The following is a 13,939-nucleotide window of genomic DNA, read 5'->3' on the forward strand; positions in this document are numbered from 1 at the left end:
GCATATGTTAAAATTACAGCAGTATAAGAAACATTAGGAGGAGGTCCCTGTCCTTGCGAGCTTACAATCTAGAGGGTAGTTGGGAGGAAACACAGGGGTTAGTGGTTGAGGCAGTGTGCCTTCAGTGCTGCTTATAGCAAATTATAGGCTTGTCTTCGACCAAGGGCATAAGGGTAGAATGTAATAATGGCGCCTATTAAAAAGGGCACCCTATTCACATGAATGCAAATCTTTTCTCTATTGGTGCCAAGTGTATAAAAAGGGCGGCGGATAAATATAAAACAACTACAGTATATAGTTTGTAAAACGACTCAGTGGCTTATCATTTCTTAAAAACTGTATAATAGTTTCTCAAACAGTTTCCTATGCTTTATCAGAAAAAAATGCTTACATTTTACATTTTTGCATTACAACGAGCAGCTTCCGCGGTTCTCACCTATGTTTTATCATTTTTCAACAAACTTACTTAAACCTATATACTGTATTTATAAATGTTTATTTTGATGTTTTGACTCACTATACTAATTTACATTACACAAGCAAAATGGGGGATTAAGGTTAGGCACCCTCCAGGGGGGTCTTAGGTTTAGGCACCACCAGGGGAGGGTCCTATTTGACTGTAGGGAGAGGTTTGGTTATAGTAGAATATTGGTATTTTACTATTGGTAAATATTTTACTATATGAATGAAGTGGTACAATATCGGTAAATTAAACAATACTTTATCACTTTACTGGTGATCATTTTAATAAATATAAAGATAAAGGTTGCAGTGGGGAATAGTAGAACATCAGTGTTATAAACAATATCCTCGCGCCCATTTTACTAAACGATAACTTCAATATTGTTTATACCTGGCTCCCTTTTTAACCGTAGCTCTTATTATATGTGCATAAATCCTCGGCTAATGACCCATGTCTTGTACACAAACAGTCACGGACACTATGAAAGGAGCATTGCCATGTGAGTATTACCGCTGTTTGACTGGGACGCTGGGTGCGTCCTGTGACAGGCACTTATATACATGATAATAATTAATGTTTAATGTTCATTTCTCCCACTTTACCCCAAGTGGATTGGTTTGTATTATAGTAAACAAACTCTCTCTTTGCTATGACAAAACTATCTCACCTGAATATAATCACACAAATGAATAAGTAACTATTAGTAATAAGTGGTAAATTACTCATTAGTAATCATTTTCAAAGCACATATTTGATAAACAGTTAACCATTCTATTTCTAGGTGCGCCATGACACCTAACAACCCCAAATATTTAGATATGACAAGCACCCTTAGTAGCACACTTCTGATTAGTTTTCTTCACAATATAATGAAAGATTCTATATACTATACATATAACTATGAATTATAGTCCATAGAACATCAGGCAATAGTCCGTACTTTAAACATCCAGCAATGACAGAAAAAGAGAGGACAATTGCAGCAGTGTCACAGATGGCCAAACTTGTGTATACCATATTAAAGGATACCTTAGCGCTGTTAAAAACTTAAAGAGAATCTGTACTCTGAAATTCTTACAATAAAAAGCATACCATTCTATTCATTATGTGCTCCTGGTCCCCTCTGTGCTGTTTCTGCCATTCTCTGCTGCAAACCTGGCTTGTAATTGCCAGTTTTAGGCAGTGTTTACAAACAAACTAACCAGCTTCTAATAGGCTCAGCTAAGCAGAGTGTGTTAGTCACACAGAGCCTGCAGGGGGTGTGTACAGCTTCTAGCTAATCACAAGCAGCCCTGCACATTCCAGTCTGACTGCCTCAGCCTGACTGTGCCGACTATAGAGAGAAGATTAGATCATATAACAGAGATAACACAGCTACTGTGCAATTAGGAAAAGCTGCAGTAAGCCAGACCACATTAGAAAAGGCATAGGAACTTATAGCATAGAAGAAATAAAGATAAACAATTTGTTACAGAGTCTCTTTAAGGGAAGGGGGGGGGGGGGGGTAGCAGGTATTTATAGGAACCTCTCCTCATGCCCACTGCTTCCCCTGTTCTTCTCTGACCCCCCAGTTATGTTCAAATGCCCCACCCCCAAGATACTTCCGAGTCAGGGGCGTTGGTGAGCAATGCGCATGCGCTGCCCGGCAACATGCATTCTTGATCACGCGCCCACGGCCGGGAGCACTCTGAGCATGCACACGACATCACAACTACGTAGTGTGCATGTGTAGAGCCCTCCCGGCCTCACAATCAAGGACGCGTAATCAAGAAAGCGTGTCGCCGGGCAGCGCCGGCCCACTGCTCACCTATCCTCCCGACCCGCAGTATCTTTGGGGGGCCATTAGAACATAATGGAGGGGGACAAAGGAGAACGCGGGGATTTGTGGGCATGAGGAGAGCTTCCTACACATGCCTGCTCCCTCCGTTTTTAATTTTTTTAACAGTGCTAAGGTATCCTTTAAAGTGTATATGCATGTGTTCCACTGGTGCAGCAACAGACACTAACCATGAGTTGTTTCAGACAATTACTGTACATGTCTGTTTTCAAGCCAAAATAGTGCACACATGCATGCGTATACAGGAGGAAACATTGGTCTCCTTAGTTTTCTCCTAGGTGATATATCATATCTTATCAATAAAATACCTTTTAATAATAGCAGTATTTGTATAGCGCCTTTCTCCTGTCGGACTCAAAGCGCTTGCGAGGCAGCCACTAGAGCGCACTCAGAAGGCAGTAGCAGTGTTAAGGAGACTTGCCCAAGAAACTCCTTACTGAAATAGGTGCTGGCTTACTAAACAGGCAGAGCCGAGATTTGAACCCTGGTCCCCTGTGTCAGAGGCAGAGCCCTTAACCATTACACTATCCAGCCACAGCTATCAGCAAGCAAGAAAATACTCAGAACAATTAATTGCACTTAATTGCAGAGTGCTGGAAAGTTATTTTAAACAGAAGATGAAAATTATCTCTTAAAGTGAACCTCCGGACTAAAAATCGACTCAGCAGCACTGAATAGGCTTGGTGTTTCTTTAACAGTTTCACAGCATCAGAACTTTGTTTCTCTTATACAAGCCTCATTTTTAGCTGCACAAAAGAAAACTGCCCAGGCTTTTTTCCCCTGATGCTGTGCAAAGCATGATGGGATTTCTGATTTTGTTGTTCTCGTTCTGCTGTTTTGGTGCAATTTTTTTTTTTATATTTTGAATTTGACATTTGAAGCCTAGCATGTGCAGCTGGGAGGGGTAATCAGGACGCAGGACAGTTGGAACTGTGTCTCCTGCTCCTTGTCACCTCCTTTCAACCAAAAAGATGGCTGCCCCCATGAATCACAAACATTTGCCTGTTCTTTTAAAACAGGGTGGGTAAGAGATTATATTACCTATCTTTTCTAATTAACATAACTAATGTACCTTGATCAGGGCCGGTTTAAGCAACAATGGGGCCCCAGGGCAAAATAAACCTGGGGGGCCCCCCCCAACATATACCCCGGAACAAAAAATCGGCATTAAGAGACCTTTTTTGCAGCTGGTATAGTCAGGGTGTGAAGCCCCAATCGGTCGGAGCTCCACATTCTGGCTACCCCAGCCTGCATGGGGGACAAGGGGTTAAAAAGTTTCAGGAGGGGGGACCCCACAATTTTTTTTTTAAATTCCCACACTCTAAACATAAAAAAAAATTGGGAAAATAGGAAAACATGCCAGGGATCTTCATACAGCCATATTGCGGCTGTATAGCGATCCCTGGCCAAAGCGCTATGGCTGCGTATAGACCCCCTGGAAACCCCGTCAGGAAATTTATTGCGCTTTCGTTTGATGCATGTAAAATTACACTACCGTTAGGTTTGCTACAAAAACTGACATTTACCGCATTTAAAAGTATACTTTTTTTCCTTCGAAACTTTAAAATCGATTTTCCCAAAACTATAAGGTCTTTTTGAAAAATTGTTTTTTCCTCTTATTCCTAATGATCTCCTTAACATACCCTGCAAATTTAGGGTTTCTAGCATTTAGGCTGCTTACACACCAAGACGTTACAGGCGCACGTTAGTGCGCCTGTAACGCTCCCACAACGCACAGCAATGTAACACAAGTGGGCTGTTCACACAGCCCACGTTGCGTTACATGTAATGCTGCACGTTCGGTGCAAAGTGCAGCATGCTACGGCGTTGGAGCGGCTATAGCCGCGTTAGACTGTTTGCACATGCGCAGTGGGGGGCGGAGAGGAGGCGGGGAGAGCCAGCTACAGTAGCCGCGCACATGGCTACTTAATATTCACTGCACTGGCGGCAGCTGATTGGCCGGCGGGACCACGTGATGCGGAGTGTCTCGCTCCGCATCACGTGGTCCCGCTGGCCAATCAGCGCCACTCTGGGAGACATTATAGGAATCGAGCCGCCGAACGCGGCTCACTCTACCGTCGGCTTTTGCAGCACCATACGTTGTGTTAGGTGCACGTTATGCGACCTTAACGTGACACCTAACACAACGTCTTGGTGTGCAAGAAGCCTTAAGGTGGATTTGCTATTAACCATTAAAGTCGGCAGATTTTTAAATGTGTTTTTTTTCCCTTTGAAACTTTAAAATCGATTTTCTCAAAAACTATAAGGCCGATTTTGAAAAAATTTTTTTCCTCTTGTAGCCACTGGGGGCCCCTACAAGCTCTGGGGCCCTGGGGCAGCTGCCTCCTTTGCCTTAATGGTAGCGCCGGCCCTGACCTTGATGACAGTATGTTTGTTTAGGCTGAAGTTCCCCTTTAAGAGAAAAAAGTGAAATGGATTGAGTCCATTGGTATCTGAGGATAGCCTAACACACCATGCAGAACACACACAGATCTGAATAAATGCATGATGAATATTAGCCTTTATTATTATAAACAGTTTAATAATTGGCCATACTGTTATTTAAATTGAATTTTCCATCAGAACATCTAAAATACTTAAGTCCAGTTTGTTTTGAATTCCATAAATATAATTTGAAAAGTCTAATTTTGACCAACATAACATACAGTACATAACAAAATCTAAACTCGTTTTATGAGTCCCTGCTATCCTTTTCACTTGTAGGAGATAGTTGCGGAGATGCAAAATGAGATTTCTAATCGGAAGTCTTCCCATTCTTTACTGGATCTTGTGCGAACACCGGGAATGAGACGAATCACTGGATGTTTAATGATGGTCTGGTGAGTCCACCTTTTTGGATTGTAAAGGGAACCTCAGGATTCTTAGGTGAATGATAATAAATAAGTAAACAGAGCTGCTTATTCCTCTATTCTTAAAGGGAGCCTGAGCTAAGAGTAATATGGAGGCTGCCATATTTATTTCCTTTTACACAATACAGTTACCTGGCTGTCCTCCTGATCCTGTGTCTCTAATACTTTTAGCCATATACCTTGAACAAGCATGCAGATCAGATGTTTCTGACTGAAGTTTGACTGGATTAGCTACATGCTTTTTTCAGTGTCTTGTTTCAAACACTACTCATGCTAGAAGATCAACAGGACTGCCGGGCAACTAGTATTGTATAAAAGGAAATAAATATGGCAGCCCCCATATTTCTCTTACCTCGGATTCACTTAATGTGTTCTTTAAAAAAAAAATACATTATACTGCAGGGATACAGAAATGGGTAAGCAGGACCCAAAGTCCTACCACAGTGTTACTTGCTACATACAACAAAAAGTGTAGCCTAAGTGATACTCAGTAAGTACATTTCCATAGGTTTCATTCTGCCTGGACTCTTTGTTGCATGAAATTAACTATTTGCAGACATAAATATCTGGGTATTTTCTTCATGTCACATGAAGAGAAGTTGCTTCTAGTAGTGACAAAGGGGAAGATGTTATGCTGGCATGCCTTGTTTTACATACAGATTACCATGGGCATTTTAATGCATGTGATGCTTTATTACAAGGTGCCTTTTTTTTTTTACATTGCATTTAAGGAATTGTTTATGCACATGAAAATATAATGCCAAAGTTAATGTGTGAGCATAAAAATAATGCAAAATTACAGGGCATGTGCTGCATATTTTTACATTAACTAATATAGAATTACGCTAGCATGCAACAGAGATGGTGCAAATTGTTTGCACATGGAATTAGTAAACACATAAGATAATGCATTGATTGGTGTACCAGAAAATATGTGATGCTTTTGTGCATCATGTGAAAACCCTGTGAGCAGCCTTACGTTAACAAATATGCACGGTATTTGCAACTACAATGGGCTAGTGAATCAACATTAGAAAGTGTTTTATAACACCAAAAAGTGTCCATTTTGAACTCGTTTATATATTTTTCTTATTACTAAGCGGAAAAACAATACCTTTTACAATTATCTATTGATATATGTAGTGCTGAGTAAGTAATCATGTTGCAATCATTCATCCTGCACAACAGTTCTTTGTGCATCTGTATAGTTAACAATAAAAAACCCAAACAAAAACAGAATAAGCAGTATAAACAAGTCTTGGTAATAACTATCCTACCTAACAGAAGTACTGCTCTTCTCAGTGATATAAAAGAGCTTTGTTTAACATTAATTCACTGACAGTGATAGCTTATTAGCTTGTACTATTATTTAGTAATAGGAGCTGGAACCCACTTACCTTATAATTATCATGCAATTGTAACTTGAAAAGTAACCAAACCTTTTAACCACCTATTAGTGGCTTGCCAGTGCTGTAGGCTGCTTTGTTATTAACTGCCACTCATAGGTTACAGCAAAATTATCATGGAGCCCCCTGCAGATCAAACTCCCAGCAAGTAGTGGCCAGTCATCTCTTTAACTACCCCCATCACTACTCCCACACATTCTGGCCAGTCTCTATCTTAACCCCGTCCACACATAGTTGCCAGTCATCCTTTTACCAACCCACCCCACTCTTTACCAACACCGACAATGTTGACAGCACTTTTTTACACCTACATCAACCGGTAATCCATGAATGTAATGGCCAGTTAACCCCTGCACATAACGTGGTGACTCTTTACCCCTCATGTCATGTGATTGGGAACTGGAGGATGGCATCATATAGCATTACTTCTTGGAGAAATAGGAGACTGTATGGTAATATAAGGCCTGGGGCCCACTAGAGATTGCAAATCACTCTACTAAAAACAGAGCAATTTTAACCCCTGCAATCCCTAAAGGAAATCGCTCTGTAAATGTAAGAGATTGTGGAGAGAACTTGGAACTTGTGCGTGGGAGCTAAAGGGTTACAGTGAGGTTTGCAGTATACTACCACAGTCAATAATCTGGTTCACTGAAGACTTCAGAAGAGCAGCTAAATTATTACGTCTATCATCACAATGTCTATCCAGATACATCTGGGACCAGCTAAGTGTATAAATACTCGAGCTGGCTCTCCGGGAAACAGGGAAATGTTTGGAAGTGCAAAGCCCACCAACAGCTCAAGAGATTGCTGGGAATTGGGGTTCCTTCTGCTCCCGTTTGAGACCCTTGAAAGGATGTTAAAAGAGTGTGTGAGCAGTTATAAATATTTGTGCAATAATATAATTTTAATTATAATTGCTCAGACATAAAGAGATTCCACGCCTTGACTTTGTCCTTCATCCTTCATATCAAATCCTTTAATTTTTTCTCTGTATAACTTGGCTCATGAAGACCCTTCACAGACATATTCTATCAATACATGTGACTATCCAATGCATATGGCCAGAGAGCGAAGTGTGAAGTATCAAACTAATGAATGGTATTATATGCATGTAAGCATATTTTAATAACTGCAGTTCTGCATTTTTATTGTGCATAGGTTCTCCACTAGTTTTGCATATTATGGCCTAGCTATGGACCTGCAGAAATTCGGCATCAGCATATATCTTGTACAGTTCTGCTTTGGTGCCATTGATGTCCCAGCCAAGTTTATGGCCGCCCTAACAATGAGTTATGTTGGGAGACGTATGACACAATCCACATTCCTCATCCTTGCTGGTGCTATGATCATCATCAATATCTTCATTCCAGCGGGTAAGACGGGTGTGATCATGAAGATGCCTGGCTGTTAGAAATGCTCTCCTCAAATTCTAAACTTTTATATTTCTGAATGTAAACAAATGGATTTAGTTCTACATTTGAAACTGTTGAGGGGCCAAGAGACCAATCTTTCTAGCAGTCTACAGAATGCTTGCATGAAGATGCAAAAATGGAAGCATTACCAGCAGTTAAGGAATCTGAATATAATTTTGCTAACATATACGTAATACAGTGTGTGGCCATGCTACTTCCTTTGAAAAGCTGCGTCAGATTTGAAACAAAACAAAACAAAAACAATAGCTGCATGCCTAGAGGCACACACTAAAGATACTAAATACACTATTGCCTATTTATTTTCCTGAAGGCAGTCCAGTGTGACTCACTGTGCATCAAACTGAGCTCAAAGCAACGTACTGAATTTCATGTTTCATGGTGATTTGCAGTGCCACCTTCTGGCTAAAACTGATAGATATGAAAGATTTAAAAATAAAGTTTCGTATTTAAAAGATTCAAAATAATAACATAATCAGTATATATTATTTCATATTGATGAATTCAGGAAAAAAAAATACTTTAAAGAGACACTGAAGCGGAAAAAAAATTATGATATTATGACTTGTATGTGTAGCACAGCTAAGAAATAAAACCTTAAGATCAGATACATCAGTCTAATTGTTTCCAGTACAGGAAGAGTTGAGAAACTCCAGTTGTTATCTCTATGCAAACAAGCCATTAAGCTCTCCGAGTTAGTCGTGGAGAGGGCTGTTATCTGACTTTTATTATCTCAACTGTAAGTAAACTGTTTACTTTTTCTCTGCTAGAGGAGAGGTCATTACTTCACAGACTGCTCTGAAAGACTCATTTTGAATGCTGAGTGTTGTGTAATCTGCACATATTATAGAATGATGCAATGTTAGAAAAAACACTATATACCTGAAAATAAAAGTATGAGAATATTTTCTTTGCTGCTAATCTTCTAGTAATTATTCATAGTACACAACCAATTCACTATATCATATTTTTTTTTTCGCTTCAGTGTCTCTTTAAAGCACAATGTTTCCCTACCACTATTTTGGAGCAGTTATATTAATTAAACCATTCATTTTACTAGAATTTGTGTAGTAATGTTACCTCTTACACTCAGGCACTTTTCACAATATGGCATTGGGATAAGCATTCTTACCACAAGAGGCCACTAAATCATGATGTAATGGAAGTAGTTAATTCACCACAATCCCGTTGCAAAGTCATCTGTGTGTTATCCTATGATCCGTGCCTACCGCACAGATTATGCAGTAATGCAAGTCTATGGTGACATAGACTAACCAGCAAGCTCATGGTGACCCAGAACTCATTGGAGTGTGTAAGGGACTACAATGGTCCTAAAAGCCCCCTTACTAAGATGTTAAGAAAAACAAAAGTTTGCTTTGCTAAAACAGAAAGAATTTGCGATAATTTAGGTTGGAGTGAGCTTGAGATGTCTCCCAGAGCAACACTGCTGAATATATGCAAATTAACCATTGTACCCTTAGAAGCTAAACCCACCTCCAGAACCGCTGGAATGCAATGATGTGTCAGCTTGTTAATTTGTACAGAGCCATAATAATAATTATGGTGACATAGTAAGTGCGAATGATGGGAATTCAGGTGACGTACTACATATCCAGCAGGCAGTAAGTTACTCAGTGTGTGTGGGCTATGCACAATACCCTGTAGGCATTATCTGCTGCAAGGTAATGTGAAAGAGATTTTGGTGCAGTGCAAGTCTCATGCAGCGGGCATTCCCGTGGGAGAATCGCACTGCACAAGTGTGAAAATAGGCCTCAAAAAATCTTTTAAATAGTTTTTATCTATAGATAACTTAGCAGATTTTTACATTTATCATAAGATTATCTTGAGATGACTGTAAATTGTGTTCTTGCATTCCAGATATGCGGGTACTGAGAACAGCACTGGCTGCTTTAGGTAAAGGATTCTGTGCCTCTGCCTTTATGTGTGCATACTTATATTCTGGAGAGCTCTTCCCCACAGAAATACGGTAATTACTATATCGAAGCTTGTGCAAAAGTCCTATAATCATACTTTATCATTTTATTTGTGTTCAAGAGGTTTTAATACTAGAGATGTAGCGAACGGTTCGCCGGCGAATGGTTCCAGGCGAACTTAGAGGGTTCGCATTCGCCTGCAACAGGCGAACTTTTGCGGAAGTTCGATTCGCCCCATAATGCACTATGAGGGTCAACTTTGACCCTCTGCATCACAGTCAACAGGCACATTGTAGCCATTCAGGCTACACTAAGCCCTGGAGCCCCCCCCTCCCCCCCCCCCCTTATATAAGGCAGGGTCCGGCGGCCATTAGCCTCACTCGTGTGCCTGCTAGAGAGAGGAAAGGGACAGCTGCTGCAGACTTTTTCTCCTAGGGACAGATTAGTTAGGTTCTTGGCTGCTTTGCTTGATCCTGACTGATTATTATTGCTTTTAAAGCACCCAGCAACAGCTCTTTTCAGAGCTCAACCTGTACATTTTTTTTTTCTGTGTGTCAAACTGACACTTTTGTTGCATGCACAGCCTTGCTAATTGATATTGTGTGTGCCACTGCCAGCAGCCCAGCACATTCAGTGACTACCTGTGTGTGCTGCACATTGTACTACCCAGTACTGCATATACCCCAGTACCTGTTGTGTTTACTTAACCCACCTCATCACTGCATATACCTAGCTCTGTGTTGAGTGAACCCAGCTCACTGCATCTAACTACCCAGTACCTGCTGTGTTTACTTAACCCACCTCAGCACTGCATATACCTAGCGTTGTGTTGAGTGAACCCAGCTCACTGCATCTAACTACCTGTTGTGTTGAGTGAGAACCCACCTCACTGCATCTTCAGTACCTTTACTGTTCAGTGAACCCAGCTCACTGCATCTAACTACCCAGTACCTGTTGTGTTTACCTAACCCACCTCATCACTGCATATACCTAGCGTTGTGTTGAGTGAACCCAGCTCACTGCATCTAACTACCTGTTGTGTTGAGTGAGAACCCACCTGGCCACCTCACTGCATCTAACTACCTGTTGTGCTGAGTGAGAACCCACCTGGCCACCTCACTGCATCTAACTACCTGTTGTGTTGAGTGAGAACCCACCTCACTGCATCTTAAGTACCTTTACTGTTCAGTGAACTGAGCTCACTGCATCTAACTACCCAGTACCTGTTGTGTTTATTTAACCCACCTCATCACTGCATATACCTAGCGTTGTGTTGAGTGAACCCAGCTCACTGCATCTAACTACCTGTTGTGTTGAGTGAGAACCCACCTGGCCACCTCACTGCATCTAACTACCTGTTGTGTTGAGTGAGAACCCACCTCACTGCATCTTAAGTACCTTTACTGTTCAGTGAACCCAGCTCACTGCATCTAACTACCCAGTACCTGTTGTGTTTACTTAACCCACCTCATCACTGCATATACCTAGCGTTGTGTTGAGTGAACCCAGCTCACTGCATCTAACTACCTGTTGTGTTGAGTGTGAACCCACCTGGCCACCTCACTGCATCTAACTACCTGTTGTGTTGAGTGAGAACCCACCTCACTGCATCTTAAGTACCTTTACTGTTCAGTGAACCCAGCTCACTGCATCTAACTACCCAGTACCTGTTGTGTTTACTTAACCCACCTCATCACTGCATATACCTAGCGTATTGTTGAGTGAACCCAGCTCACTGCATCTAACTACCTGTTGTGTTGAGTGTGAACCCACCTGGCCACCTCACTGCATCTAACTACCTGTTGTGTTGAGTGAGAACCCACCTCACTGCATCTTAAGTACCTTTACTGTTCAGTGAACCCAGCTCACTGCATCTAACTACCTGTTGTGTTGAGTGAGAACCAACCTGGCCACCTCACTGCATCTAACTACCTGTTGTGTTGAGTGAGAACCCACCTCACTGCATCTTAAGTACCTTTACTGTTCAGTGAACCCAGCTCACTGCATCTAACTACCTGTTGTGTTGAGTGAAAACCCACCTCACTGCATATAGCTAGCATACCCCCGAGATGGACAAAATGGACAAACCCGGTAGAGGAAGAGGTAGAGGCAGACCCAGAGGAAGGCCACCAGGCACCGGCAGGTCTGTGGCTGTGCGAGGTGGTGTTGCTGTGTTTTCGTGCGGACCTGCCCCAAAATACAGTGCTCAGAAGAAGGCACGTGCCATCACTTCCCAAAATCGTGAGGAGGTGATTGAGTATTTAACACAGAACACCTCATCTCCCGCAGCCACCAGCGCTACAACAAGCACCACATCCGCTGCATTTGACACTTTGCAGGAGTTATTTGGTGGTGGTGGTGAAATCACTGATTCCCAGCCACTACTGCAACAACAACAAGAAGGCGCAGGTACACCACCTCATACGTCTGAGTTAGGTGGTGGACCACCTGAAGTTGGTGCACTTTAGGAGGTTTCTGAGGAAAGCGCAGCTGGCCAGGAAGATTATGATGACGATTATACGGATACCACATATGTTCCCGGTAGAGGAGATGACCAGGGGGACAGTTCAGAGGAGGAGTCAGAGAGGAGTAGGAGGAGACGACTCCATGATAGAAGCAGAGGGAGCTCGTCCTCAGAAACAGCTGGGGGCAGTGTCCAGCGCCATGTATCACCAGCTATGGCCAGCCAGCCAACATGCCCTTCAACGTCAGCTGCTGATGCCACCCTAGCGCCATCACCCCAGGGGGTTCAGCGGTTTGGACATTTTTTCACGTGTGTGTCTCAGATCGGAGCAAAGCCATCTGTTGTCTCTGCCAGCAAAAATTGAGCCGTGGAAAGGCCAACTCTCACGTAGGGACAAGTGCCTTACGAAGGCACCTGGAGAGAAGGCACAAACAGCTATGGCAAGAACACCTGAGGAAAAGCAGCACCCCTCAAAAGACAAGCCACCCTCCTTCTCCTCTTCCTCCTTCAGGTGCATCGTCTTCATCCACTTTCTCCCTTGCACCTTCACAGCCACCCTCCTCCACACTGCCTCTTCCTTTCAGCGGTTCCTTCTCCTCTGCCCACAGCAGTACCCAGCTGTCCGTGAAGGAAGTATTTGAGCGTAAGAAGCAAATGTCTGCCAGCAGGGGCGTAACTAGAAATCACTGGGCCCCCCTGCGAATATTTGGATGGGGCCCCCCCCATAGGTGCCAAATAATCGTAATGGGGCAGTGTTTCACTGTAAATTAATTGTAAAGTGGGCAGCATTTCACCAGACAATCGTAATGTGGGCCAGGAAATCATAATGTGGGCAGAGTTCACCAGAAAATCGTAATGTGGGCAGCAGTTACCAGAAAATTGTAACGTGGGCTGCAGTCACCAGAAAATTGTAACGTGGGCAGCAGTCACCAGAAAATTGTAACGTGGGCAGCAGTCACCAGAAAATTGTAACGTGGACAGCATTCACCAGACAATCGTAATGTGGGCACTGCGTTCACCAGAAAATCGTAATGTGGGCCAGAAAATCGTAATGTGGGCACTGCGTTCACCAGAAAATCGTAATGTGGGCCAGAAAATCGTAATGTGGGCAGAGTTCACCAGACAATCGTAACGTGGGCAGTGTTCACCAGAAAATCGTAATGTGGGCCAGAAAATCGTAATGTGGGCAGAGTTCACCAGACAATCGTAACGTGGACAGCATTCACCAGACAATCGTAACGTGGGCAGTGTTCACCAGAAAATCGTAATGTGGGCCAGAAAATCGTAATGTGGGCAGAGTTCACCAGAAAATCGTAATGTGGGCACCAGTCACCAGAAAATCGTAATGTGAGCAGCAGTCACCAGAAAATTGTAACGTGGACAGCATTCACCAGACAATCGTAATGTGGGCAGCGTTCACCAGAATATCGTAATGTGGGACAGAAAATCGTAATGTGGGCAGAGTTCACCAGAAAATCGTAATGTGGGCAGCGTTCACCAGAAAATTGTAACGTGGGCAGTGTTCACCAGAAAAT

At 42.5% G+C, this 13,939-nt stretch overlaps 1 protein-coding gene across 1 annotated transcript in view; it reads left to right on the forward strand.

The window, feature by feature from the left end:
- Window positions 1-13,939, forward strand: part of LOC137537882 (solute carrier family 22 member 20-like) — a 390,369-nt gene that overhangs the window by 321,871 nt on the left and 54,559 nt on the right. The window contains exons 10-12 of the mRNA XM_068259827.1: window positions 5,025-5,140; window positions 7,735-7,949; window positions 9,885-9,993. Coding sequence (XP_068115928.1) covers window positions 5,025-5,140; window positions 7,735-7,949; window positions 9,885-9,993 — 440 coding nt within the window. The remainder of the gene's footprint in view (window positions 1-5,024; window positions 5,141-7,734; window positions 7,950-9,884; window positions 9,994-13,939) is intronic.

Source organism: Hyperolius riggenbachi, chromosome 11 (genome assembly GCF_040937935.1).
Source record: "Hyperolius riggenbachi isolate aHypRig1 chromosome 11, aHypRig1.pri, whole genome shotgun sequence".
NCBI lineage: Eukaryota > Metazoa > Chordata > Amphibia > Anura > Hyperoliidae > Hyperolius > Hyperolius riggenbachi.